The sequence below is a fragment of the Eptesicus fuscus genome, chromosome 18, assembly GCF_027574615.1.
Source record: "Eptesicus fuscus isolate TK198812 chromosome 18, DD_ASM_mEF_20220401, whole genome shotgun sequence".
Classification (NCBI taxonomy): domain Eukaryota; kingdom Metazoa; phylum Chordata; class Mammalia; order Chiroptera; family Vespertilionidae; genus Eptesicus; species Eptesicus fuscus.
Genome location: NC_072490.1, coordinates 24,540,505 through 24,568,465, shown reverse-complemented (window position 1 = coordinate 24,568,465; position 27,961 = coordinate 24,540,505). Strand labels below are relative to the sequence as shown.

At 44.0% G+C, this 27,961-nt stretch overlaps 1 protein-coding gene across 2 annotated transcripts; it reads left to right on the top strand.

Annotated features, from left to right (window-relative positions):
- Nucleotides 1-69: 69 nt before the first annotated feature.
- Nucleotides 70-26,793, top strand: BTD (biotinidase). 2 transcript variants are annotated; one of them, XM_054729644.1, is made up of 5 exons: nucleotides 70-117; nucleotides 343-426; nucleotides 20,187-20,451; nucleotides 24,185-24,334; nucleotides 25,298-26,793. In XM_054729644.1, exons 1-5 carry the CDS (start codon nucleotides 107-109, stop codon nucleotides 26,474-26,476), a joined length of 1,689 nt encoding a protein of 562 aa, XP_054585619.1. In that variant the 5' UTR covers nucleotides 70-106; the 3' UTR covers nucleotides 26,477-26,793. The 2 variants fall into 2 exon arrangements, with proteins under 2 accessions (XP_054585619.1, XP_027985255.2); XM_028129454.2 differs by lacking the exon at nucleotides 343-426 and having other exon boundaries at nucleotides 73-117.
- The last annotated feature ends 1,168 nt before the right edge of the window (nucleotides 26,794-27,961 follow it).

Genomic DNA, 27,961 nt, shown 5'->3' with positions numbered 1-27,961 from the left:
TGAAGTGAGAGTATTCATACATGCTCTCCCCGATTGGAACCTTCCGCACGTCCCTTCCTTCGCGGGGTCGGTGTTTGGAGGCAGGGCTGTCAGGAGGCTGCGGCCTATGCCGAGCAGGTAAGACACCGAAATTCGGAGGCCTCTCCCCCAAGGACCAGTGCTCCCCAGCTGTTTTGGGCCCGCGTAGTCCCGGCGCAGGAGGACGGGGGAGGGGGTGTGGCGCGGCGCGCGCCCCTGACCCCGCCCCCGCCGCAAAGGCTGCTGGGACCAGGGCGGGTTCTAGGGTTAGGCGAAGTGGTTGTTGGGTCTTGTAGTCCTGTGTTCTCATCTCCTGTGTTCCAGGTCATTGACACGCGTTAACCTATATGCTTTCGTAACTTTGTGGCTGCCATCTGTGAAGCATAGTAACACACGTTCATTAAATCCGTAAGTAGACGGGACGTGTACCCTTTACCCCAGTATTGTAGATGAGAACCGTGTTAAAAAGCAGGAGGTAAAGGAACTTGCCCAGAGCCATTGGACCCAGACCATGTTTCAGACTCCCAACCTTGTACCCTATTCCCTTGGGCCACAACAGATAAGAATCTAGTTACTTTTGACCATTGTTTTCTCAACCCGAATTACTCTCTACTCTTGTCGTTACAAAGTCAGTATATGTGGGTTTCCATAATTCTTAGATTCATCCCTATTTACAACCAGCCCCTGCATCTGATAACCTTTTAAAACACATTGTTGAATGGGAAAAAAAGATGCTTGCAATGTGCGATTTCTTAGGCTGTGGACTCAGGGTCAGTAGGCCATCTGCTCAGTAGCAGTCTTCAATCACAAAGAGTGGAACTTAAAACTATTTGAGGATGTGGAGTGTTTTAAAGCTGCTCTCTTATTTTGATTTGCATCCCAACTTGAGAACACTAGCTCTGTGCTCATGCTGGAGAAATGAGATAATAAGTAAAGGTATGATTGCCTGCCCTGGCCAGGGTGGCTCAATTGGTTGGAATGTCATCACGTGCACTGAAGGGTTGAGGGTTCAGTTCCCACTCAGGGCACATACCCAGGCTGTGTTTTTGATCCCTGGTTGGGGTGGATATGTGAGGCAACCGATCAGTGTTTTTCTCTCTCACATCTATGTTTCTCTCTCTCTTTCCCCCTTTTCCTTCCTCTCTCTCTAAAATAAAGGAAAAATAAAATAAATGTATGATTGCCTGTTACCCAAGTAATACTATTGATTAATTTGGACGGTTGATTAATTCAAGACTGGTTTGGCATGAGCAGCACAGACTGTGTAGATGGTAATCAGTTCATGGCACCCTGTGTGTCAAAAGAATTACTGATAGAATCACTCAGTATAAAATGTGAAATCTGAACTATGAGTTGGAATAAATCCCCTGATTTTATATTAACTGGTTTTGCAAAAGGATTCTGCCCTTTAGCACAGGGAAAGGTCAGTGAGACTGTTGACACTTGCTTTCACCTTTACACCTTTCAGTTCTGGGCAGAGTTCCACTGTTCACTGGGGCCTGATGATTCAGCAGAATGAGGAGAGCACTTACCCGCAGGAGTAGCAGGCACTGGGAGCAACTCCTTTCAACCTGATGATAATGACAACATTTCAGAATTCTTTTGTAATTTGTCCAAGGCCATTTGTGCAGACTTTGTAAGGATTAACCACATTCTTTATTACTTTCACAGATAATTTTCTTTTGTTGGGTATTTTATTGAGCTTTTATCTGTTTTTTGTTTTTTTGTTTTTTAAATATATTTTATTGATATTTTTAAAGAGAGGAAGGGAGAGGGATAGAGAGAAACATCAACGAGAAAGAAACATCGATCAGCTGCCTCCTGCACACCCCCTACTGGGGATGTGCCCGAAACCAAGGTACATTGCCTTTGACCGGAATCGAACCTGGGACCCTTGAGTTCGCAGGCCGACACTCTATCCACTGAGCCAAACCGGTCAGGGCCTTTTATTTGTTTTGTTTATTAATTTGTTTATTGATGGGAAAAGGTCAAAAGAGAAATAGGTTTAAATTTTTTTTTTTAAAGGTTAACATGCCAACACACTCTCCAAAGAGCAGAGCCGGTCATCAGAATTTTCATATCGATTATTCTATTTGTGGGTTCTGGAACTGAGGTTATGAAAGAGTTATTTGGCAATTTTCTCCCATCTGGGTGAAGGAATATCCAAGCAACCAGGCAATTTCGTAAGAATTGAAAATATCGTGCCTGTGTTAATGGCAGAGTTAGGCCTCTATCCTTGAGTTCAGCTAAGAAAGCATTCAGAGCCAAGAACTCGAATGCAAGTTTATTTAGAAAGTCACAGAGGTAGAAGAAGTGAACCAGTTGGGCTGCATGGACTCAGGAAACAAGTTGTAGAGGCAAAAGAAGGGCCTTTGGAGCTTAGGAAAAAGAAAGCAAAGGTACACGCCTGAGGGAAGAAAGGGGGGAAAGTGGAGAGCTTGAGAGCTAGAGAGAGAGAGAGAGAGAGAGAGAGAGAGAGAGAGAGAGAGAGAGAGAGAAGAGTGCACACTCAGTCCCTTGCCTTGAGCAGTTTTCCAGGCGTGTCCTTTCAGGGTCATGGTCTCTGATTGGTCAGTACCAAGGCAGGTCATTCGTCATCACAACTGGTCCTGATATCAGCCATGGCTTCACCCCACCTGGCCTTGCAGCTTTTCTGGGCCTGGAGCTGAAATACAACTGAGGCCCAGTTGTTATCTCTAGTTTGATCAAAACTCTGTCTCTGTGGTCAACAGACCGGAGGCTTTATTCCTAAGGTTATTTGATGCTGACCAGAACCTCGTTGTCCTGAGGACTTAATGCTTAAGCGAGTGGTAGTGCACGGGCTTGTATGGAAGTCTATGACTATTCTCCAGCTATTTGTTCTTTCTCTAAGGGTGTCTAAACTACATGGCTAGCAACCTTCTGGAGGGGGCGGGGGGAGTCACTCTGGGGGTAAGGTACTAGACTATAATACTTATTTTCCCAGTTTTGCCCATTGCTAGGCTCCCAGGACTTTTGGCTTTGGTGACATACCTGGCCTGTCGTTCCTGCTCTGATCATGCCTATCTTACTGCCTACTCTATTACCTGGAGAAAATATATTCTCTAAGGATTTAAAACAGGGAGCTCTACAGGTGGTAACTCCTCAGGACCCCATATTATGATGGTATGTCTTATTTTCAGTAAATGAAGGACACTAAAAGTCCTCGTGATTATTTGAAAGCATAACACTAGCTAAACATGTGAAAAGTAGTCTCACAAACATTTTATTAAATGTGATATGTTTGGCCCAGCCAGTGTGGCTAAGTGGTTGAGCATTGACCTCTGAACTAGGAGGTCATGGTTAGATTCCCAGTCAGGGCATATGCCCGGGTTTTGGGTTCAATCCCCAAAAGGGGGCGTGCAAGAAGCAGCTGATCAGTGATTCTCTCTTATCATTGATGTTTCTCTCTCCCTCTTCCTTACTCTCCAAAATAAAGAAAAACATTTTTCTAAGCTATGGTACATTTACACAATGGAATACTATGCATTGTAAAAAATGTGAAGTGTTTGGCTATCAAATGAAGAAATGGATTCGAGGTTTTGTGATACATTAAGAATGGCTGAAATAGAAGAGAAAACGGAAATGAAATATCTTAAATACAAACAAAAAGGAGAAAAAAATAAGAAAACAGAAAATTTATGTAGAACACTTTTTATTTTATTTTTTAAAATAAATATATATATATATTTTATTGATTTCAGAGAGGAAGGGAGGAGAGAGAGAGAGAGAAACATCAATGATGACAGAGAATCATTGATTGGCTTCCTCCTGCATGTCCCCTACTGGGGATCAAGCCCGCAACCCAGGCATGCGCCCTTGACTGGAATCAAACCCAGGACCCTCAGTCCTCCAGCCGACGCTCTATCCACTGAGCCAAACCAGCCAGGGCAGAACACTATTTTTTTAAAAATATTTTTATTGATTTCAGAGAGGAAGGGAGAGGGAGAGAGAGATAGAAACATCAATGATGAAAGAGAATCATTGATCGGCTGCCTCCTGCACGCCCCCTCCTAGGGATCGAGCCCGCAACCCAGTATGTGCCCTTAACCGGAATCGAACCTGGAACCACTCAGCCCACAGGCCGACGCTCTAGCCACTGAGCCAAACCAGCCAGGGCAGAACACTATTTTTAAAACCAATATTGAAAATGGCACATTAGGAAATATTCTGTATGAAATATATCAACATAAATATAATGTAATAAATAATATAATAAAAATCTATAACAATAAAAGTGTAATATGCTAATTAGACCAGATGACCTTCCGAACAAAGCCGGGGCTGGGAGGGAAGCCTGGGTCCCGGGTGCCTGCTGGCGGCCGGAGGGAAGCCCAAGTCCTGGGTGCCAGGGGGAAGCCCGTGCTGGCAGCTGGGGTGGGGGAAGGCTTACTCTCGCATGAATTTCGTGCATTGGGCCTCTAGTAATATAATAAAATGGCTCTGAATAAAACAGGTTAAATTGATTTTGTTTGCTTCTCATTAAATTTATGAACTTCAAAGTACCAAAGCTGAGAGATAGGCTTGAAGCAAAACCATAAAAAGCAACCATCAGCCCTAGCCATTTTGGCTCAGTGGATAGAGCGTTGGCCTGTGGACTGAAGGGTCCCAGGTTCAATTCCAGCCAAGGGCACATGCCTGGGTTTCGGGCTCGATCCCCAGTAGGAGGCGTGCAGGAGGCAGCTGATCAATGATTCTCTCTCATCATTGATGTTTCTATCTCTCTCTCCCTCTTCCTTCCTCTCTGAAATCAATAAAGAAATATATTTTTTTTAAAAAAGCAACCATCATAAACAGATTTAATTATCATTACCAGTGGACAGGCTGTGGGAGTTTTTCCCAGTTACTGTCTAACCCAAGCATGTCAAACTCGCAGCCTGGGGCTGCATGCAGCCCACAACGAATATTTTTGCAGCCCAGCCAATATAACGGTATGTAAAAAACATTTTAATAAAAAGGTCATAACTTAATTTTTACAATATCCTGTTATACATAATTATTAATAACGAACTACAATGTTCACTAATGACTGATTACTATAATCCTGTTGCATTCATTTCCCTTACGTGCCTTATGCGCAAGCACACCATTTCTCTCCACTAATACTAGCAGCGAATATTTTAGCAGCCGATTGCCTTGTCATTAGTCTTGCACTGACTTGTTTGGTTTACGCAACAGGAAATATTTCGCTTTGGGAGAATAAGAAAAATAGGTTTATTTGTGTTACGTTTATTAGTTTGTGCAGTTATTCAGTGTCTGGTAAGTTAATGTTCAAGAAAAATATTAATTTTTATAAAAATGATTACTCATTTATTTCAGCCCTTTGTATTCATGTGCCCTTGACCGGAATCGAACCTAAGACCCTTCAGTCCATAGGCCGACAGTCTATCCACTGAGCCAAACCAGCCCAGGCATAAGTATCGTACTTTTTAATTTATTTCCATTTTCTAGTTTGGAAGAAGCAATATATTAGAATGTAATTAATTTTCATATGTTGGTCTTAAGTCTAACTACCTCACTACATATTATTAATGATCATTGCTTATAGACTCTTGGGTTTCTTTGTAGATAATCATATCAAAAGTTAAAGTTTTGTTTCTTCTTTTACTGTTCTTGTATCTTTTATATTTCTTTTTCTTGTCTTATTGCACTATGTCCTCCAGTACAATATTGTTTTTTTTTTCCCCCATTGGGTGAGTAATTCTTTTTTTTTTTTAATGAAACTTTATTGTTCAGATTACAATTGTTTCTCCTTTTTCCCCACTTATCTCCCCACCACCCAGTTCCCACCCCCCCTCTGCCCTTACTTCCCCCACCCCCGCTGTCCTTATCCATAGGTGTATGATTTTTGTCCAGTCTCTTCCCATACTCCCCACACAGACACCCCTTTCCCGAGAATTATCAATCCACTCCCATTCTATGCCTCTGATTCTATTAAGTTCACCAGTTTATTCTGTTCCTCAGATTTTTAATTCACTTGACTTTTAGATTCACTTGTTGATAGATATGTATTTGTTGTTCATAATTTTTATCTTTCTTCTTCTTTCTCCTCTTTTTAAAGAATACCTTTCAGCATTTCATATAATGCTGGTTTGGTGGTGATGAACTCCTTTAGCTTTTTCTTATCTGTGAAGCTCTTTATCTGCCCTTCAATTCTGAATGATAACTTTGCTGGGTAGAGTAGTCTTGGTTGTAGGTTCCTGCTATTCATCACTTTGAATATTTCTTGCCACTCCCGTCTGGCCTGCATGGTTTCTGTTGAGAAATTAGCTGATAATCGTATGGGAGCTCCCTTGTAGGTAACTAACTGTTTTTCTCTTGCTGCTTGTAAGATTCTCTCTTTGTCTTTTGCTCTTGGCATTTTAATTATGATGTGTCTTGGTGTGGTCCTCTTTGGATTCCTTTTGTTTGGGGTTCTGTGTGCTTCCTGGACTCGTAAGTCTATTTCTTTCATCAGGTGGGGGAAGTTTTCGTTCATTATTTCTTCAAATAGGTTTTCAGCATCTTGCTCTCTCTCTTCTTCTGGTACCCCCATAATTCTGATGTTGGTTCGCTTGAAGTTGTCCCAGAGGCTTCTTACACTATCTTCAACTTTCTGAATTCTCTTCTCTTCATGCTTCTCTGGAGGAGTGTCCTTGGCCTCTTTGTATTCCAAATCTTTGAGTTGATTCTTGCAATCCTCTAGTCTGCTTTTGGGTCTCTGTATAATATTTTTTATCTCAGTCAGTGTATGTTTAATTTCTAGTTGGTCCTCATTGAATTTATCAGCCTTTTCCATGAAATTCTTGAAAAACCTTATAACCGTGGTTTTGAACTCTATGTCCAGTCGCTTGTTCTCCTCCATTTCTTTGGTTTGTGATCTGTTTCCTTGCCTTCTCATATTCTCTGCTTCCCTGAGTTGGTAGGGTAGCTTTGTGTACTAGGTGTCCTATTGGTTCAACGGGTCAGCCTCCCAGTTACTTGAGGTGGACACTCTTGGTGTACCCTTGTGTACTGTGTGTCCCCCAGCAGGGGCTACAGCAAGGGCTAGTTTTCTCCTCCTTTGCTTGGGCGGTTTTGGAGCAGTCTGGAGCTGCAGTTGGTTAAGCTGCCACAGAACAGGCCATTTATATGCAAAAGCCGCTGTGTGGAGCCTGGGCGGGTTTGTAGAATGTGCGGGGCGGGGTCTCAGGGCGTCACTAGGCTGGGGCGTGGCGAACGGCGATGGCTGCCGTCAGCCGTTTCTGCCTTTCCACGTTTCCAAGTCCCTGCGCCCCGCGCTCCAGTGCAGTAAACAATAATTGCTGGGCGCACCTCTCAGCTTTTCAGCAATTGTGCTCCTTTCTCTTCTTAGTTGTAAATCTTCCACTCAGCCAGCTTTCCCGTGGTTCTGGGTGGTAGACGTTTTTGTCTTTTAGTTGTGTTTTTGAAATTGTTGTGTGAGGCAGCAGATTAGTTGTTTAACTATGCCGCCATCTTGGTTCCTCCCCGGGTGAGTCCAATATTGTTAAGAGTACTAATAAGTAGCATTATTGTTTCATTTAATCAATTAATGTGGTGAATTAAGTTGACATATTTTCTCATTAAATGACTCATTTCTTGTGATATATCGAACTTGGTCATGATGATTTTTTTCTCATACATTACTCATTCATTATTATTTAGGCTTTCTGCATTTGTGTTTAAGAGTGAGAGTCAACCATTATTTTCCTTTCTTGGATTATCCTTGTCTATCAAGATTATACTGTCTTTAAAATATTTTTGGAACAGCTTGTATAAAATATGTACGTATAAATATGTCTGTATAAAAAAAGACACACACACACACACACACACACACACACAAAAGACACACGATGTATCTTTTCCTTGAATGTTGAGGAGAATTTCCCTGAAAAGTAGATAAGGCCTGGCCAGTATAGCTCAGTTATCCGAGCATCGTCCCATGCACCAAGAGGTTGCCTGTTGATTCTTGGTCAGGGTACTTGCCTGTTTTGGGGGCTTGATCACCAGTAGGGGGTGTGCAGAAAGCAGCCAATCAATGATTCTCTCTCATCAATGTTCCTATCTCTCTCTCCCTCTCCCTTCCTCGCTCTATAAAACCTATAAAGAGAGTGATGTCAGAGGAATGGCAGTGTAAGGGAGCATCTTTTCCTCTCCCCCTGAGATTTTAACAAGTTAACCAACTATAAATCAACAGAGAAATCCCTGTTCAACACAGACACACACCTGAGAGACGCGTGCACTGAAACAAATAAAGAAGGACAACTGGGAATAATCTGGGAGACAAGAAGGCAGGAAAGTGCTGACTGCCCACAGATGCAGCCCTGCAGCTGGGAGCTCACTGCTCCCTGGGAAAGGGGGAAAAGTCAGAGGTAGCAGGCACTTTCCTCGGCCAGGTCGGGGGAACAGAGAGCTGTGGTGGGTGGGGCAGCCCAGCAGGGTGAGCAGTAGTGAATGAGTGAACAGTGTCTAAGTCAGCAGACACCTGACAGAGCACAGGGTTCTGCTGTGCAGCTTCCCACTGTTGGGCCGAGCGGTGGTGTGTCAGACAAAGAAACAGAACCACCGAGCCCTGCCACCACTTGGGCTCCCAAAACTCACTTCCCATTGTCCTTGGAGTCGGATCCAGGAGCATATTATCCATAAACCAAGAGCTGTTGCAGTAGAATTGCTATTTCCCTCTGTGACTGATTCCCAGAAAGGGTGCTTGAGGTGGGACCCCATGGAAGTCATAAAGGGGTCACCATTATGGTGAAAGCAAAACAAACCTCACTCCCAAGCTGACCAGTTTAACTGTTTTTAAGACTGGGAGATCATAGAGGTAAAAATCTTACAATTCAATGCCATCTACTGGAAAACAGTAGAAATACATCTTCAGAGATAAATGCGAAATTAAAGGACAGCAAATACCATAAGGAACCATAGTAATGATGATGACCAGAAAAAAATGAAAACTAAATGGGATTACATCAAAATAAAAAGCTTTTTCACAGCAAAAGAAACCATCAACAAAACAAGAAAGCCCACTTCATGGAAGAACATATTTTCCAATGTTATCACCGATAAGGGCTTAATCTCCAACATTTACAAGGAACTCATACAACTTAACAAAAGGAAGATAAACAACCCAATCAGAAAATGGGCAATGGACCTAAATAGATACTTTTGGAAAGAAGACAGACGGAAGGCCAAGAGGCATATGAAGACATACTCAAAGTCACTAATCATCCGAGAGATACAAATCAAAACGACAATGAGGTACCATCTCACACCTGTCAGAATGGCTATCATCAACAAACCAACAAATGACAAGTGCTGGCGAAGATGCAGAGAAAAAGGAATCCTCGTGCACTGCTGGTGGAAATGCAGACTGGTGCAGCCACTGTGGAGAACAGTATGGAGTTTCCTCAAAAAACTAAAAATGGAACTCCCATTTGACCTAGTGATCCCACTTCTAGGAATATATCCCAAGAAACTAGAAACACCAATTAGAAAGGATATATGCACTCCTATGTTCATAGCAGCACAATTCACCATAGCTAAGGTTTGGAAACAGCCTAAGTGCCCATCAGCAGATGAGTGGATTAAAAAACTGTGGTACATCTACACAACGGAATACTACGCTGCAGTAAAAAAAGGAGTTCTTACCATTTGCAACAGCATGAATGGACCTGGAGAGCATTATGCTAAGTGAAATAAGCCCATCAGAGAAAGATAAATAACACATGATCTCACTCATTTATGGAATATAATGAACTACATAAACTGATGAACAAAAACAGATCCAGAGACAGAGAAACATCGATCAGACCATCAAACCTCAGAGGGAAGGTAGGGGAGGGGGAGGGTAAAGGGGAGAGATCAACCAAAGGACTTGTATGCATGCATATAAGCCTAACCAATGGACACAGATAACAGGCAGTGAGGGCATGAGTGGGAAGTATGGGGGTGGGTTTTAATGGGGGAATAAGGACACATATGTAATACCTTAATCAATGAAGAAATTAAAAAAAAAAAGAAAATGAAAAATCCCCAAAATTGCAGTTCTGAAAATAACCAACGAAATGAGAGAAAATACTGACAGACAATTCAGTGCACTCAGAAAACAAATGAACAAAACAAGTATTTTACCAAGGAAATTGAAACTTTAAAAAAGAACCAATCAGAAATCCTGGAAATGAAGCATGCAATTGAGATTAAGAGTGAACCATTGAGCATAGAAAACAGAACCAACCAGAAAGAGGAAAGAACTGGTGATATTGAAGATAGGAATAAAGAAATGATGCAGAGGGAAGAAGAGAGAGACCTGAGAATAAAGAAAATGGAAAGAACTCTCTGAGATCTAAATGACTCCATCAGAAAAAGTAATATTAGAATTATAGGCATTGAGGAGGAGGAAGAGAGGAAGCATGGAATGGAGAGTCTATTAAAACAAATAGTGGATGAGAACTTCCCAAATCTGTGGAAAGAACTAGATCCTTAAATCCAAGAAGCAAACAGAACATCTAGTTACCTCAATCCAAAGAGGCACTCTCCAAGGCACTTGGTATTAAAACTGTCAAAAATTAATGACAGGAAAAATCCTCAAAGCAGCCAGGGAAAAGAAAGAAGTGACCTACAAAGGAAGTCCCATTGTTGTATCATAAATTAGCAAATGAGATACAAGACACCTTAATGAGCCAATTAATTAGGAGTTGTTTATTGTGCTCGGCCCAGAGGGAAGTGTCTTTTTCCAAATCTCTGAGCAACCCATACAGGAAGTTTTTCTGTATTTATACTTTCCAAGCCTCTTTGTTTGCAGAAATTACAAAGGGCTCTCTCTGTGTGAGTTATGGTTACAGACAATTGTAACCTTGAATACATAATGAGTTTTTACTTGGCATAATTATTATCAGTATGAGTCTATTACATTGGATGGGTAGCTTGCAATGTCAGACAGTTAAGTTTATCTTTTTCTATTATTTGAACTAAAAACAGTCATTTTATAGAATAAGAGACTGTCTTAAACTGACAGAGTTTACAATGACAAGAGTTTACAGGACTAGGGACTATCTAACAATAGCAGAGAATTCAAACAGCAGTTTTATACAAGATGGAGGTTACTATGCTTCACCATCAGAATTTAATCTGACTTCTCAACAGAAACTCTACAAGCCAGGAGAGCGTGGAACCAAACATTCATACGTCTGAAAGAGAGAAATTACAGCCACGAATAATATATCCAGCAAAATTATCCTTTAAATGTGAAGGAGTAATAAAGATGTTCCCAGGCATACAGAAGCTGAGGGATGATATCACCAGAAAACCTCCATTGCAGGAACTACTCAAGGAAGTTATTCTACCTGAAAAAAAGAACATAAGGTCACAACACTACGAGTAAGATCACCAAAAAACTTACAGCATAAACAGGGATAATTTGTGACCACAGAAACATAAAAGGGGAGGAGGGAAAGGTTTGAACTGGCAAAGGAAGATGAAGATTAGATGCACTCAAAAGATTAAAAAAAAACTACAGTATATATATGCAACTTCATTTTTTATAAACCTAATGGTAGCCACACATAAAAAAATCCCCAAACTAGGACATATAGCTTTAAAAAAGAGTAAAGATGTATGGAATACCACCAAACAAAACGGACAGAAGCATAAAGGAAAAGAACCAATGGAGGAACAGAACTTCCAGAACACAAAAGATAAAATGACTATAGGAAATCCTCATACATCAATGATTCCCTAAATGTAAATGGTCTGAATTCACCAAAAAAGAGGCACAGAGTAGCAGAGTGGATCAAAAAACAAAACCCAACATTATGTTGCCTACAAGAGACACACTTAAGGTGCGAAGACAAAGATAGTTTCAAAATAAAAGGGCGGAAAATGATTCTCCAAGCAAATAACATCCACAAAAAAGCACATGAAGTCATACTTACATCTGACAAGGATTTCAAGATAACAAAGATAACAAGAGACAAACATGGACATTTTATAATGATAAAGGGAACACTACATCAAGAAAACATAATGCTTTTTAATATATATGCACCCAATGAGGGAGCACTGAAATTTATAAAACAACTACTCACAGAACTAAAGGGAGAAATAGATCAAAACACAATCATAGTTGGATACCTGAATACTCCATTGATACCTTTGTATATACCAACAAAACAAAATCAATAAAGAACTATCAGCCTTAAATGAAACACTAGCCTTAAATGAAACACTAGACCAAACATAATTGACATTTACAGAACCTTTCATCCCAGAACATCAGATTATACAGTCTTCTCCAGTGCACATAGAACATTCTCAAGGATAGACATATGTTGGGTCACAAAACTAGCATCAACAAATTCAAGAAGATTGAAATTATACCAAGCATATTCTCTGTCCACAAAGCCTTGAAATTAGAAATCAGCTGCAAAAAAGGAAGTAAAGAAACCCACAAATACGTGGAGATTAAACAACATACTACTAAAAATGACTGAGTCAAAGAAGAAATAAAAGATAAGGTCAAAAATAGATGGATACAGCCTCATCTGAGGCTGTCCTTTCCCAAGCTTGTTAGAAGAATAATTTTCTTGTAGCTGTAGAACTCCTTGTGGCTTGATTCTTTAAGGACAGCAGGAGGGAATGGGTCTAATAAACTATCTACCAACTACTCCTGTTTTATATTTTTTTAAATCAGGAACTTTATTTAAACAGATGAAAACTAGTAACAAGCTGGTTTTACAGTGATATTCCTGTCAAGGCAGAGATAAGTTCTGAATTCTTTAACTGACTTGAATCATACTTGGGGAGTGAGGGGGGGGGGGCGGATTTCTCCTCCCTAGTTTAAATACCTTGCTGCTTATTTTCACTAGAGATGGTGGAAACACTGAAATCTGCCCACATTGTATCATCCCTATTGGAGAGGCATGTGGGAAATAAAGGTGATGGTTTAGATGCAGGTTTTTCTTTGATGTGAGGGTGAACCGCATCCAGCATGGCCAGGGGTGAACCTGAGGAGGGGCGGTGAAGGATTAAAGAAGACAGACAAGAGAATACTGTTGGGGCCAGGCAGGTTCACTTGTGCCTGGATGAGGACACAGTGAGATGGCCTGTAAGCCGAAGCTTTATTTTATGGTCAGAGCACACAAAGCAAAAGAAGGGAAGTGGTCAACATGTTTACAATGTTCTTGCGAGTTTCACCTTGTTTTGGCAGCATTTGCTGCACCTTCCACAGCCCATTAGCTACCTAGAAAGGAACAAGGGAGGGATATAAGGTCAAGCTTAATTATGATAGGAGGGCTCTGCCCTCCAAGCTGGGACTTTTTGTGGCCCTGCCACAGGTCAGTCTGAGGCTTGACCCTATAGCTGCTCCCTACATGAGGCAGAGATAAGAGTCAGAATGTAGGTTCTACATGCCTTTATCCTCCAGCCCAGTGGTCCTCCAAGTGTGACCCCAGGCCAGGAGAATCAGCATTAGCATCACCTGGGAATGTGTTAGAAAATGCATCTTCACCCTAACTGGTTTGGCTCAGTGGATAGAGCGTTGGCCTGCGGACTCAAGGGTCCCAGGTTCGATTCCGGTCAAGGGCATGTACCTTGTTGCAGGCACATACCCAGTAGGGAGTGTGCAGGAGGCAGCTGGTTGATGTTTCTAACTCTCTATCCCTCTTCCTTCCTCTCTGTAAAAAGTCAATAAAATATATTTTAAAAAAGAAAATGCATCTTCTCAGGCTCTACCCCAGACCTGCTGAATCAAAATGTCTGGGCATGAGGATCCAGGGACCTGATGATCACGCCCTCCAGGGGACCCAATGTCAAGCCTACATTTGAGAACCCCTGCTCTGGTTTGACCACCTGGAATTTCCTTAGGAGTGCCACTTTGAATTTCTGTTTAATTCTGCCAGCTGCATTGAAGACTCCATGGTGGTCTTTGAAGGTTTGACTGATAAATTACCCCCCCCCCCCCTTCAACATGTGCTAGGAGGGTTGCACCAGGAGCCTGTCTCCTCTGTTCTCACCACTAATCAGTCCTGGAGCGTTCTCTCACCACAAAGATAGAATTTTACCATCTGCTTTCACTGCTTTATGTGATAGGAAGATAAAATGAGATGTCAAGATGGCTTAAAAACAATAACATGTAACATACAAAACGCAATGGGGCATCAATATAGAATTTTGTCCTGATAGCTCCCTTAACTTAGCCAGGTTTCCCCCTGCACACGCTGTCTGTAACAGTATTGGGGGTTGCATCGCCTTGTACTCCAGCCACATCCTTGAAGTGCATGATTATAAGATAAGAAATCACAACAAATTTATAACTTGTGAATATACAAGGTGCAGTTGGTCCTGGGAATGTGGCAAATAGAAAACAGCTTTTATAAGATGCAAGTCTTGGAAAGTCAAATGTCTTCTGGTTTTTTTTGTTTGTTTGTTTTGTTATGTTTTCACTTTAAAAGAGATAGCTGACATAATAGAAAGGAGGGGAAAAGCCATCCATTTATTATTTAAGAATCTCTCTGCTATTGTGGTTCTTGGATTAATGACACTCAGTTTGTCCACGGGGTGGCAGTAGCAAACCTATAGAATCAGTCTTAGCTGGGGCTTTTTTTCTGTCTGCACAAAATGAAAAAGAGCCTTCTTACATTCAACACCTGGGCATTTCAGGGAAAGGTTTTATTTGACTTAAGAAGATAATTTCCCATTTGAGAAAAGAAGGATGACATGTTTAAGTTCAAGAGTCATGATGCCTTGATTGCTCATTTAGTTCTCTAAGATAAATTACTCTAGCCAACAGAGCAGAAACAGGCTTGAAGACAAAGGCCTGGTCCAAAGTTACACTTCTGCATATCACTTTTTTCTTTCCAAGAAAAATAAAATAGCTGGAATTTTTTAAAAGGTGAAATTACAAGTTACCAGTTTAACTCAGAGGCTTGGTAACTTGTTCAATGTTTCTTGTGAATTCAACCTTAGAACTTTGACCTCATCATCAGTTGCCACTCACAGTTGACATATCCCACTCAGACATCAAGAGTTTTGGTGGTGGGTGAGTTTGCACAAAACTCTTAAAGCAAGAACCATTGTGGGACTTCTTGTTCTAGAGGACAGTCATGGATGAGTTCATGTCTAACATTGCCAGCGGGCAGAAGAAGAAAACAAGAGGCTTTCTAGGAAATGAAAGATCTCTTTTGGGATTTCTTTCAATTCATTATGTAAATTCGATGGGGGTGGATATTATTTCTCCTCTTTATGTAAAAGGATTTGAACATGGAAATCACAAAATTCATAAGAATAGGTGTAAAATAGCCATAGCTGGTTTGACTCAGTGGATAGAATGTCGGCCTGTGGACTGAAAGGTCCCAGGTTCGATTCCGATCAAGGGCATGTACCTTAGTTGCGGGCACATCCCCAGTAGGACGTGTACAGGAGGCAGCTGATCGATGTTTTTCTCTCATTGATGTTTCTAACTCTCTATCCTTCTCCCTTCCTCTCTGTAAAAAAATCAATAAAATATATTTTTTTAAAAAGAATAGGTGTAAAACAGTGTTTTTCTTGGCTTCCTGCCTGATGTGCATGGAAACATACACCCAGCTGATTGCTAATGACTTACTCAGGCCTTGTCCCAGAGGATGTGACATTTCCTCTGCCGACTTTTCTTGCCTCCTTTCCCAAGGAGGGACCGTTACTCTCCCTGACAAGTAGAGTGACAAGTTCTTTTGTTAACAGGATCAGTAGGTCTATATATAATTTTTAAATATATATCCCTGCCTCTGAAATTATCTAATTAAGAATACCTTAATAATAATCCTCTCATTTTATTGCAAAAGACACTATTGTACTAGAGTGGCTAGGAAGGAAACACAGCTAATTATCAGGATGAATCATTTAACAAGGTGGAAAGAAGCTCCTTTGGTGTAAAAATATCTGGTAATTGACATGTTACCAAATTTCCGAAAAATAGATTTCCATGTAATTTAGACTTTGATTTTTTTTTTTTCTTTCTAGATCACAAGAACCTTCCTGGATAGGATTAGTATTAGGGGAATACTTTCCATTCTGAAATGAGAAACAGAGGCCTCTCTGTAGGGCAGTTAAAAGATCAGGATGCTTGCTAAAGATGTCACTCCAGATCTCTTCCCACCCATCAGTGATGTTCTGTCCACCCGCTCTTTCCTCTTGGCACCCTGGAAGGTCTCAGGTTTTTACTCTGCAGGCAGGCGGGGTTGAGGGGGGGGCTGCGAAATTCTGAGCAGAGGAGCGTCATGATTGACTCAGGCTTTAACTGGATCTTACCTGTCATTCTACAGAGATGAGAACAAAGAGGCCAGTGCCAGCTGCAGGGAGGTGTGTGGAGGCCAGGGAGGGGTCCCCTGTTATTTCTCCCTCTGACTTCATTTTCTGCTGCCTTCCCCTGGTCCCTGGGATCCAACCAACTGTTCTCCTTGCTGTTTCTTGAACCTACCCAGGAAGATTACACATGGGTTGATTGAGCCATTTCCTCCAAGTGGGACCCTCTTCCCTAGGCATCCAAATGGCCTCCTCTCTCATCTTCTTCAGACATCACCTTATCATTGAGACCTTCCCTCACCATACTGATGAAAACGGTTCCTCATTCAAGCCAGGTCCTTCCTCCCCCTTCACGGCCTCTATTTGTCTTCTGCATTGATCCTCTGACACACTAGATACTTAGTTGATTGTGGTTGTCCATCTTTCCATACATCCAGAGTGGGCGCTCCACGCAGAAAGGCTGGGCCTGTTCCCAGCTGTCTCCCTGACACCTACATCTGCATCTGGCACACAGTTGGGTGCCCCAGGGATGTCGGACATGAGCCCTCCTGGCGCTGCTGTTTCCTAGCAGCGGGACTCAGGACATCTCACAGGCCGATGCCCCCAACCCAGAGCATGTCAAGCAGGGTGTGGAAGCATGTGTAACCTCAGTGGTGCATTCATGCTGGACCCTTCCTGAAGGTCAGCCTCACCTGTCAAGTGCCCTCCAATGTAAAAGGGGAGCATAGCTACCTGTATAGACAAGTGCATACTTCTAGCGGCCATCTTGTTTATGGTCCAGGTCCTGGCCAGCTCTGAAGGTGGATCAGTTGCTGGATCTCTAAGGACCTCGTGACTTTCCAGAGCCCCCTTGTTCCCAGGAAGCCCCCACATCCCCAGCCCACTGTGCAGGCATCAGGAGCCAGCATCTGGCAACCACTGGAAACTGTCCATTCCGTTCCCACCTGCTGTGCCCTTCAGAGGAGTCCCTGCCTCGACCTTGTTTGGTTTTTCCTGAGACAGTCGTGTAGTGTCAGATAAAGAGGGAAAACCAGCATTTGCAAATTTGGTTAAAATGGCAGCTATTGGCTATTTCCCCCACTCTTCAGAAGAGCAAACCGTTGTTCCTATTTTTATTGTCATTACTCATTCTCCCCTACCTCATTAAGCTTGCTTCTTTCAAGCATGAATGCCTGATTGAATCTGCATAACCTCTTATTATCACCCACCTCTGTTCACGCACAAATAAGTGCCACTTACTGCTCTCCTACCTGGCTCCTTTTGCAAATAAGCTAGATTTTTTTCCCTCAGGCTGGAGGGTAATGTGATATCTTGCTGTTTCCAGTTTCCTTGTTTTGCTGGCTTGCAAGTCTGTGAGACTTCAACAAACGTTCTGTGTTCCCAGACCTGTGGTAACAGCTCTTCGTTGAGAAAGGGGGCTGCTGTGAGCGCCACTCTTGGCCCCAGGGACTCCTGACCCGCCTCCACCAGGCACTGGTTCGAATGCCTTCTCACACACACACACACACCCCAGCCTCAGTTTCCCCACTTCTTGGTGAGGCCATAGCCTTATACTTTAGAAATATTGTGACTATGACTTTGAAAATGCAAGTTTCCCCCCAAAACCACTCCCCATTATCATCATTATGAAAGCAGAGATGGGATGGAAAATAGATTGTGAGACTTTAAAAATTATTCTTTGCTGGTCTTCAGAGGCAAAATTTAGATAAGAAAACTTACCAATTATACTTTTGTTTCTTCTCAAAATCTCGTGACTGCTCACTCAAAGGCCCCTTGTTCCAATCTTAAAACATTGTGGACAGTGTCCCAGATGAACGGCAACAAGTCCTGGGGTTTGGTATTTGGAGGGTACATTTATTCCCTGGGGGAAGAAGTCACAGTGTGAGAGGGGGCAGGCAGGGTTGGGGGGCAGAATGCCTTATTTGGAGAAGTATTTGACCTTCTGAGGATAATAACTGAGCATCCCTAGTCCTTGTTCTGTTGCTGAAAATAATTATGGTTACTTTTGATTCTGGAACGTCTGAGAAGAAAAAAAAGGAAAAGAAATTTGCAGCTGGAGAATTTGGTTTTGAAATGCAAACACAGGAGTTATGAGTCAAACTTGGGCAGGGCATCATTTTATTTTGAAAGAGCAGCAATATGATTCCTCGATTTGTCTTTGTTCTCTTGGTGTTTAATCCGGATTCCTGGGCAGTTGGTCAGCCCCAGCACATCTCCACAGAGCATGTGGCTGGGCCTTGGCACACCACTGGGTGAATCGTGCCCCGGGAGAGGGGCTCCAGCTGAGGCCCGGCTGATTTTCAAGGCAGAATTGGACTCTACACGCTAAAACACGTAGTAACACATAATGGACAGTGTGGTGATTCAGGGGAGGCAGATGGATTTGGGGGGAGAGAAGGAGGGAGGATAAATGGTGATGGACGGAGACCTGACTTAGGGTGGTGAACATACAATACAGTGTACAGATGATGTGTTGTAGAATTGTGCACCTGAAACTTGTATAATTTTGTTAACCAGTGTCACCCCAATAAAATCAACATAAAGCAGGGGGGAGAAATAAAAATTCGTATTTTGGGGGGAAAAAGGTACACAGAAGTGACATAATTCATAATTTACTTTTCATCTCTTAGGGTAGGAAGTACAAAGCTGAGTTCACTTTCTAGAAAATTCTAGTTTATTTTCTAGAAAATTGCATTTTGTCATTGCAAAAGGATTTTCTTTCCAAATGAGTGTTCTTTCCAGCAAGAGTTTTGGAGTCACAGAGACGGAGGTTGCGAAGTGATGATGGGCAATGGCAATTGTCAAGTTCAAGGAGGAAAAAGTCATGGTGTGGTTGGGAGACTACTTGTTATCTATATATAAAAGCCTAAGCGAACATTATGACAGAACAACCAGAACAACTGGTTGACCAGTCGCTATGACACACACTGACCACCAGGGGGCAGAAGCTTAACACAGGAGCTGCCCCCTGGTGGTCAGTGCACTCCCACAGCCAACCTCCCATGGCCCCCTCTCCCGGCCGGCTGCCAGCCTCCTCTGAGCTGGCCAGGCCTCCCCCCCCCCCCCATTGGCCCCAATCAGGGGGCTGGCTGGCCAACCTCCCACGATCCCACACCCCCGCCCCGGGGCCCTGATTGGAGGGGCCGGTAAGCCAGCCTCCTGTGGTCCCTTCCCCCCCACCCCGCCAGCTGGCGCCCTCCCCCCCCCCCCCCCGCCCCCGCCCCACATAGGCCTTGATCGCTGGTCAAGCCAAGGGACCCCACCCATGCACAAATTCATGCACCAGGCCTCTAATCTATTCATAACAGAGTCCATCCTGGCATTCATGTGGAATTCAGCAGTTTCTCTGCACCAAATAAAGAATGAGATGCTGAGTAAAGGGAGCCTTACCTTTCATATTCATTACTAACCAAAGGAATGCAGGGAGACTTTTAATCTACCCCGTTTTTACGACCAGGAAAGCCAGGCTGTGTTACTAGAATCACGACGGTCATAGCTGGTACGGGTGATTGACCTGTAGTATGCTTGTGTGCATAAAGGGCAGGCTGTGGGATATGAAATATGTCCCAGAATCATGTGAAACAATCGGAATAATTATTGTTGCCCAAAGTGTAAGTGTGCAGCCAGAGGAGAGATTAGTGACGCAGACACTGGGTCTGTTTTGGAAATGTTCTAAAACCAGACTATTAACACAGTGAGCCATTTTAAACACGGCTACGTGTTTGGAGAGAAACACATACCCCTTTATTAGGAACATGAAACAAACTCTTTGAGCGGCAGCACCACAGCGGGTGAGGTTAATTGCTGGGAATTAATAAATCACAGTTGCAAAAGCGAAGTTCCTGGCAAGATTCTTTATTCAGCTGTCTTCCCCGGGCCTCATTCCATTCCAGATTTACGGTCTCCATCATGTCTGCAGCCTGCAGCCCCCTCGCTCTTTTCCTCTGCGGCTGTTACGCGGCGGCCCTGGGAGCCCACACCGGGGAGCACGGCGTGGCGGAGGACGGCGACACTGGACATTACGTGGCCGCGGTGTACGAGCACCATTTGATCTCGAGCCCAAACCCTCTAGCTCTCACCAGCCGCAAGCAGGCCTTGGAGCTGATGAACCAGAACCTGGACATCTATGAGCAGCAAGTGATGACCGCAGCCCAAAAGGCAAGGCGTGCCCCCGGGGCAGAGCCCCAGCTTGTCTCCCAGAACCAGGGAAGTTGCCCGGTAGCCCTGGGCCAGGGGTCCCTGCAGCCCCTCTGCAAAGGCGGCACGGTGGCTGAAGCTGAGCTGAAGCAGACGGTTGGCGAGAGCGCGGCTGCTCAGAGAGTGGTCTGTGGACCAGCGGCAACAGCAGCCCTTCCGGGCCTGTGGGACATGCAGAATGCGGGCCCCTTCCCAGACCTGCTGAATCACACCTACGTGTTAGCAAGATCCCCAGGCGATGCTTTTCACTGCAAGTCTCAGAGGCCAGGGCTGGGTCCCTGGTCTCGAATGTGACTCAGTGGAGGAATTGCTTGGCCGGTTTTAAACAAGCGTGGGTCCTGGGTCCCACGCCTGCAGAGCTGGATGGGCTGTGGGCTGGCGGGTTGGGCCTTGGGATTTTTAAGGCTTCCCAGTGGATTCCGACGTGCAGGAAACCTGAAAACCACCAGGCACGGTGGCGTCTCCTGCCCTCTGAGGCTTTCTGAGTTGCCCTGAAATGGGAGGCATCCACAGAACTGCTGTTTGCTGCCTTCGGATGATTTGGGGTTTATTTCTGGTCTCGGGGCCAGACCGTGAACAGTCCTGGGAACTCGGTGCAGACAGAACTGAGCCCAAAGGCACAAAGGGAGCGGTGCCAGCCTTTGTGGGGGCTTCCTGCTTGGCCCGCGTTGCCAGCGCCTGCCAGGAAGGGTGGGGCAGAGGGAATGTCGGTGCCAGGTGTTACTATAAGAAAATGCCCTGATGGGAAACCCATAACCAAAGGGAAGTTTGGGGTTTAACCCTGTTGGTGGGGTGGGAAGCCCAGCTGCTGGAGGAAGCCCTGTTCTGCCTCCACGTAAGAAGAATGCCCCTGTGTCTGGGAGTTTAGGGGAGAGAACCAGTCATGCCGACAGGTCCTGCCCTAGATGGTCCCTGTCTGTGGTCAGGGTGGACAGGACTGCCTGGACAGCACTCTCAGTGACTACGTTGAAAAATTTTAGCTTCTAAGGCACGTGAGCATGCACACTTACACATACACACACACACACACACACACACACACACACACACAACTAATGTTGGAAGGGAACTTAGAGACCTGGTGCAACTTCTGTTGGGTAACACTCCTCTCTATTGTTCCCAAACTGACATCCGGTTTCTCCTTAAACGTCCTCCATGGCCCAGAGCTCCCGTCCCACAGGTCGGGATGAAAAGGAGTCCAGCTTAAAGATATTAGACTGGTCAGTCTCCTGGGTTGGCAACCATAATTCCTCAGGAGTTCTTGACCTCAATGAGTTATCAGAAAGTTGCCCAAGTCACTTATCAGGAATGTTACCTACTTCCTAAACGTTCCTACAAAGGATTGGTAACACATCAGACCCAACATTCTGCCCCAGCTCAGGTTTGGTTCCTCTTTTCATTGCTGGCAGATATGTCCTCAGGACATCCAACTCAATTTTAATATTAATCTAATGTCTATACATAACTTCAATGTCATTTTCCATTAAAAAAAACATTCAGTACTCTCAAAGTTTTGTTTTTACTAAAGGAAGTCAAGTATAATTTTCAAAAAGTTAAAACCATGAGTCATATAAATACAGAATGAGCATGTGTCAAAGCTTTTATTGAACTCATTAATTTGGTAAGGAACCAGTAAGATGATAAAGCTCGTTTAACTGAGGATAGTGTGTGTCAGATGAATGTGGAAGTGAATTTGTCAATAGATACAAAACTGGCCCATGTCCTGCGGGGCAGTAAAATTGGTCTTTATTAAATAGCAAAGTCAAACAGTGGTACATTCACTAGAGAAATAGTCTTTGAGTGAGGTTAATTAATACCCTACAGTGGTCGGCAAACTCATTAGTCAACAGAGCCAAATATCAACAGTACAACGATTGAAATTTCTTTTGCGAACCAAATTTTTTAAACTTAAACTTCTCCTAACACCGCTTCTTCAAAATAGACTTGCCCAGGCCATGGTATTTTGTGGAAGAGCCACACTCAAGGGGCCAAAGAGCCGCATATGGCTCGCGAGCCGCAGTTTGCCGACCACTGCCCTAGTATATCTTGGAAAGGCTTATATTCTTCCACTTGCTTTATTTCCAAGTTTGCGAAAATGTTCCCTTACATTCATCTCATACTCTGCTGCAGGAGTGTCCATTGGTATAATTTTTCTGGAAAGCTATTTGGCAATGTATGTTAAGAACATACAGCTTCTCCTACCCTTGACATAGTACTTTCACTTATAATCAAAGATCCAATAAAAAAATAATCAGAGATCCAATTAAAGATTTCTGTACAACACTCATTCATGAAGTGTTTTGAACACCCTGTATGCAGATGGTCACCACTGTTTTCTTTTTATTACAAAAATCAATTCAACCTTTCAATAGAGAATAGACTGTGGTGTCCTCTTAAATTAAATGTGGCCAATTACAAATGATGGTATATTTGTAGTCTTGATGTTTTATGTAGTGAGAAAGTCACGATGGAAAACTCTTACTTATTATCTCAATTAGACACACACAGAGAATGAAAATAGCCAACATATTAACAATAAGTATCTTTATGTCACAGGATTGTGAATTCTTACTTTATATTTTCTGTCTTCCAAGTTTTCTATAGTTAAAGTTTTGAAGCTTTTATAACCAGAAAAAAATGTATAAAGAAAGTTTTCAGTGCATTCCAGAAATAAGTGACTCATATGGCCCATTATTTTTGATTATTCATGCCTCCTCTGCCTTCCTCCCCCTTTCACTTTGGGGCAATATCCCAGGCTTGACATCTGAAGCCACGGAAGTGGAGAATAGCAGAAGCGTGAGGCCCTGGTCCTGAGAGCTGAGGGCTGTCCAGTTTGTTTGGATTTTCGTAGGTTGCTGAGGCATCACAGGGAGCCCAGGTGTCTCCAGCTGTGGGAAAAGGCTTGGATTCCGAAGGGAGCCTCCTAATGCCCAGTTGGAGAATTGCAAGTTAGAGCAAGTCCTTGTTTCTGTGCTGAAATCAACACGCTTGACTCTTAACCCACCAGCCCAGTGGGTCCCAGCCTTTGCTGCATGTTAGAATCACCTGGGAACATTTAAACAAACACTGTGGCCAGGACCCCATCCATAATCAATGGAAGCAGACTTGAGTGTGGACCCCAGCATTACCCCCACACAGGAGTGTTTTTCAGAAGTTCTGCATCTGATTTCAGTGCACAATGAGGTTAAAAACTACTGGACTGGAGATTCCACATCTGTTAATGAGCCCAATACTCACGGCCTTTTGTAGTTGGCCCTATCTCCTACTGCACCGCCAAGAACTCCAAACCCCTATCTGTTTGCTGTCAAACCCCTGCTTCCTTCAACCCTCCTTCCCTGGATATGCCCCCAGGTACATGGTTGTTCCCAGAGGACTTTGTCTTTGTTCCCTCAAAATTAGGGTAAGTGAGACGGCTCCCCCAAGACTAAGTTCAGCCACCAGTTTTTAACCTCTAGGTCCTGCCTGGTACACAGCAATTGTGATGACTGTCAGATGAATGAAGGAATGAAGGAAGGAAGGAAGGAAGGAAGGAAGGAAGGAAGGAAGGAAGGAAGGAAGGAAGGAAGGAAGGAAGGAAGGAAGGAAAGAAGGGAGGGAGGGAGGGAGGGAGGGAGGGAGAGAGGGAGGGAGGGAGGGAGTGGTACTTCCCATGATCTGATAACATACTGTATACTTGGATGTTTTTGACTTACAGGGTGTGCAGATTATAGTGTTTCCAGAAGATGGCATTCATGGATTCAACTTTACAAGAGCATCCATTTACCCATTTTTGGACTTCATGCCGTCTCCCCCGTGGGTCAGGTGGAACCCATGCCTGGAGCCCCACCGATTCAATGACACGGAGGTGTGTGAGTGTCCCAGCCGTCCTCTCAGTCGGCCAAAGGCATCCAAAAATGAACCAAGCCAGGGGCCAAAAGCCAAGACGTGTGAAATGAGACTGAAAGGAGACCCTAGGATCCTAAGAAATGAAACCCAAACTCCCCAAACTTCATGTGCCACACATTTATCCTGTTAAAGAACGTCAGATATCACGAGCCATTTACTCATCTCTGGATCGTTCTATTTATCAGTTATGCAAGAAATACACGAATATATGCTTATAGAGCAAATAAATAAATAAATGAAAGCCAGCCTTCACTACACCACACCCTCATCCTACTTTCCTTCCACGAGAAACTGCCATCAACAATTTATGTGCATCCAACTATATCTGTTCTTTTCTATGAATTTTATAATTGATATCCTTTTTTAAACCTGCTATATGCTTGTTCTTTTTTAACTCTTGCTATTATAAACAGTGACTCAATGAATATCCTTGTACACATATTTTTGTAAACATGTCTTAACTTTTTCTGAAAGGTGAGAGTCCTAGAAATGGAATTTCTCAGCAGAAGGATAGTTTAAATTGTTTTAAAGATTTTTATTTCACTTTACATCCCCAGTGACAGTGTATGAGTGCCTGTTTTCCCACCCTTTTGGTCCATGTAAGATAGAATAATCTTTTGTATTTCTGCTAATCTTATGAAGGTAAAAAATATCTCCATTATTTTAATTGGCATTTCCTTAGTACTAACAAGGTTGAGCATCTTCTCAGACGTGTGTTGGCCATTTGTATTTGTTCTTCTCTGAGGTCTTCTTATCCTTTGTACAATTTCAGTAGTGGTTGCTTTTTATTGATTTATGATAGCTCTTTATATATGATAGACACAATACAGGTACTTTTCTATTTTAAAATTATATGGCCAAAGGCAGAATGTTAAAAACCCATTTACTTATACATTCGTTTATACCTTATTTTCCCCTCCAGGTCCTCCAGCGCCTGAGTTGTATGGCCATCCAGGGAGGGATGTTTCTGGTGGCCAACCTCGGGACGAAGCAGCCTTGTCATCGCAGTGACCCAGGGTGCCCACGGGATGGAAGATTCCAGTTTAACACGAACGTCGTGTTCAGCAGTAACGGAACCCTCTTAGACCGCTACCGCAAATACAACCTCTACTTTGAAGCAGCTTTTGATACCCCTCCCCAAGTGGACCACATTATCTTCGATACCCCCTTTGCTGGCAAGTTCGGCATCTTCACCTGCTTTGATATATTGTTCTTCCGCCCCGCCATCGAACTCCTCCGGGACTCCGCGGTGAAGCACATTGTGTTTCCGGCCGCCTGGATGAACCAGCTCCCACTCTTGGCAGCTATTCAGATCCAGAGTGCTTTCGCCAGAGCCTTCGGTGTCAACTTTCTGGCTGCCAACATCCACCAGCCGTCTCTGGGGATGACTGGAAGTGGCATACACACGCCTCTGAAGTCCGTCTGGCACCATGACACGGAAAACTTCACAGGTCACCTTATAATTGCCCAGGTAGCCAAAACTCCACAGGGTCTGGGTACAGAGAATGCCACAGAGAAAGTGGACCCATCCCATAGCAGATTTTTAAAACTCTTGGCGGGCGATCCCTACTGCGAGAAGGATTCTCAGGAAGTCCATTGTGATGGAGCCCCCAGATGGAACATGAATGCTCCTCCCGTGTTTCACGCTGAGATGATGTATGACAACTTCACCCTGGTCCCCGTGTGGGACCAGGAAGGCTACCTCCGAGTCTGTGCGAATGGCCTCTGCTGTCATTTACTTTACCAGCGGCCCGCTGTGTCTGAAGAGCTGTACGCCCTCGGGGTCTTCGACGGCCTTCACACCGTGCACGGCACTTACTATGTTCAAGTGTGCGCCCTGGTCAAGTGTGGCGGTCTCGGCTTTGAGACCTGTGGGCAGGAGATCACAGAGGCCACGGGGCTGTTTGAGTTCCACCTGTGGGGTAACTTCAGTACTTCCTATATCTTCCCTCTGTTCCTGACCTCAGGGATGACCCTGGAAGCCCCTGACCAGCTGGGCTGGGAGAATGACCACTACTTTCTGAGGAAGCGTGGACTGTCCTCTGGCCTGGTGACGGCGGCCCTCTATGGGCGGCTGTATGAGAGGGACTATGGGAAGTGAGGGCTGGGCTCTGGCCACCATGTTCAGACAGCCCTGAACTTGCACAGGCCACGGCTCACAGCACTGGGACCACCTCTGCCCATCCTGGGGGCTGGGGGGAAGAAATAGGGGAGGCAGATTCCCCCAGCGTCTCTTCCTCTTCCATGAAAATTATTGAGCCATTTTTTTTTTTTTTTTGTATTTTCTACCCACCTTTATCTTTTCCAAGCCACATCTTCCTCCAGCACATCTCTCATTACACAATTGGCGTTGAGAGTTAAACAAAATAAAGGACAGTTTGTATTGTACACATCCACAAGGCAGTGGGGAGTGTGTGTGTGTGTGTTTCCCTTGTTCTTACTGTTCAGTGACACCCAGGGCATACAAGTATTTCACAGGCCTCACACATTTTCTAAGGGAAGAAACAAACTCTCAAAGAAAGCAAAAGCTGTGTTAGAAAAGGCTGCCCGGGGCCCTCTTTCCATTCCGGGCAGCCAAAATTCTATCCAGATGAAATGCTAACACCAGAGCCACCAGAAATGTGGATTTTGAAGCAGCCTTTAAAAACAGAAGGGAAGTTTCTCTCCCATCTGCCTTTCTGTCCGTAAAGGGAATGTGAATGTGTCCGGCAGGACTCACAGTAACTGGAAGAAAGAGTGCAGTGCCCAGAGAGAGGGGGGCTGGAAAAAGTGCTGAAGAAAGGGCACCAGTAGGAAGGTGTGAGTAATCGGATTCTTTCTGCACAACGTGTCTCACCCAGGGATTCCAGGGGCCTTAATAAATCACACTAGCTTTGGGCAAGAGCCCTACCATTGCCCAACATGCAGGATGGAATAAGCCTGGTAGAATTCAATCCTCCCCCACCCCCCCCCCCAACCCCCCACTGCCTTCCATTAGCAGAGAGACACTGTACCTCTTGCAGAAAAGTTGCCAGAACTGCCAGAACTCCCCACTTTGGTCATTCATTCATTGCATCACTCAGCAGGTGTCTCGGGGGGAGCCCACCAGGTACAGTGCAAAGACCTCCCACATTTTAGTTCCAGATGCAAAACCACTGTATTCAGTGTGTGAAGACATTGCTAGGCCACGCGTTTCTGTATTACTTGTATCTGACATTTCCAAGTCAATCCGACTCTATGCCTAGTAACTGTTTCCAATCATTTTAAAAGTGGAAAACGGATCATTTTTAAAGATGGATAATTAGCCGCCTGTGGTTTGCCTCTTCAATGTTGTAGCTATTTAGTTCTATTCCCCTTTTTAAATTAGGTTTTAAAAAACAGTAGGTGCCTATGCACAATTATATAAGGTAAAAGATGACATTTCTTCCTCATCCCCCTGCAGTGTCCCGGCCTTTTTCTGGCTTTTAGGCAGGAAAACAAAGAGCATAGATCCTAGAGTCAGACCGGCCGGGTTTACTGTCCTGGCCTCACTGTTTACTCTCCACCACACAGACCTCGGACCATCTATTTAAACCTCGTTTTGCCCCGGTTCTCTCACTGGGAGACT

Coding starts and splice junctions, on each gene's coding strand:
- BTD (XM_054729644.1), top strand. Junction 20,452..24,184: donor TGATGACCGCAGCCCAAAAG/GCAAGGCGTGCC, acceptor TTTGACTTACAG/GGTGTGCAGATTATAGTGTT. Junction 24,335..25,297: donor ACCGATTCAATGACACGGAG/GTGTGTGAGTGT, acceptor TTTCCCCTCCAG/GTCCTCCAGCGCCTGAGTTG.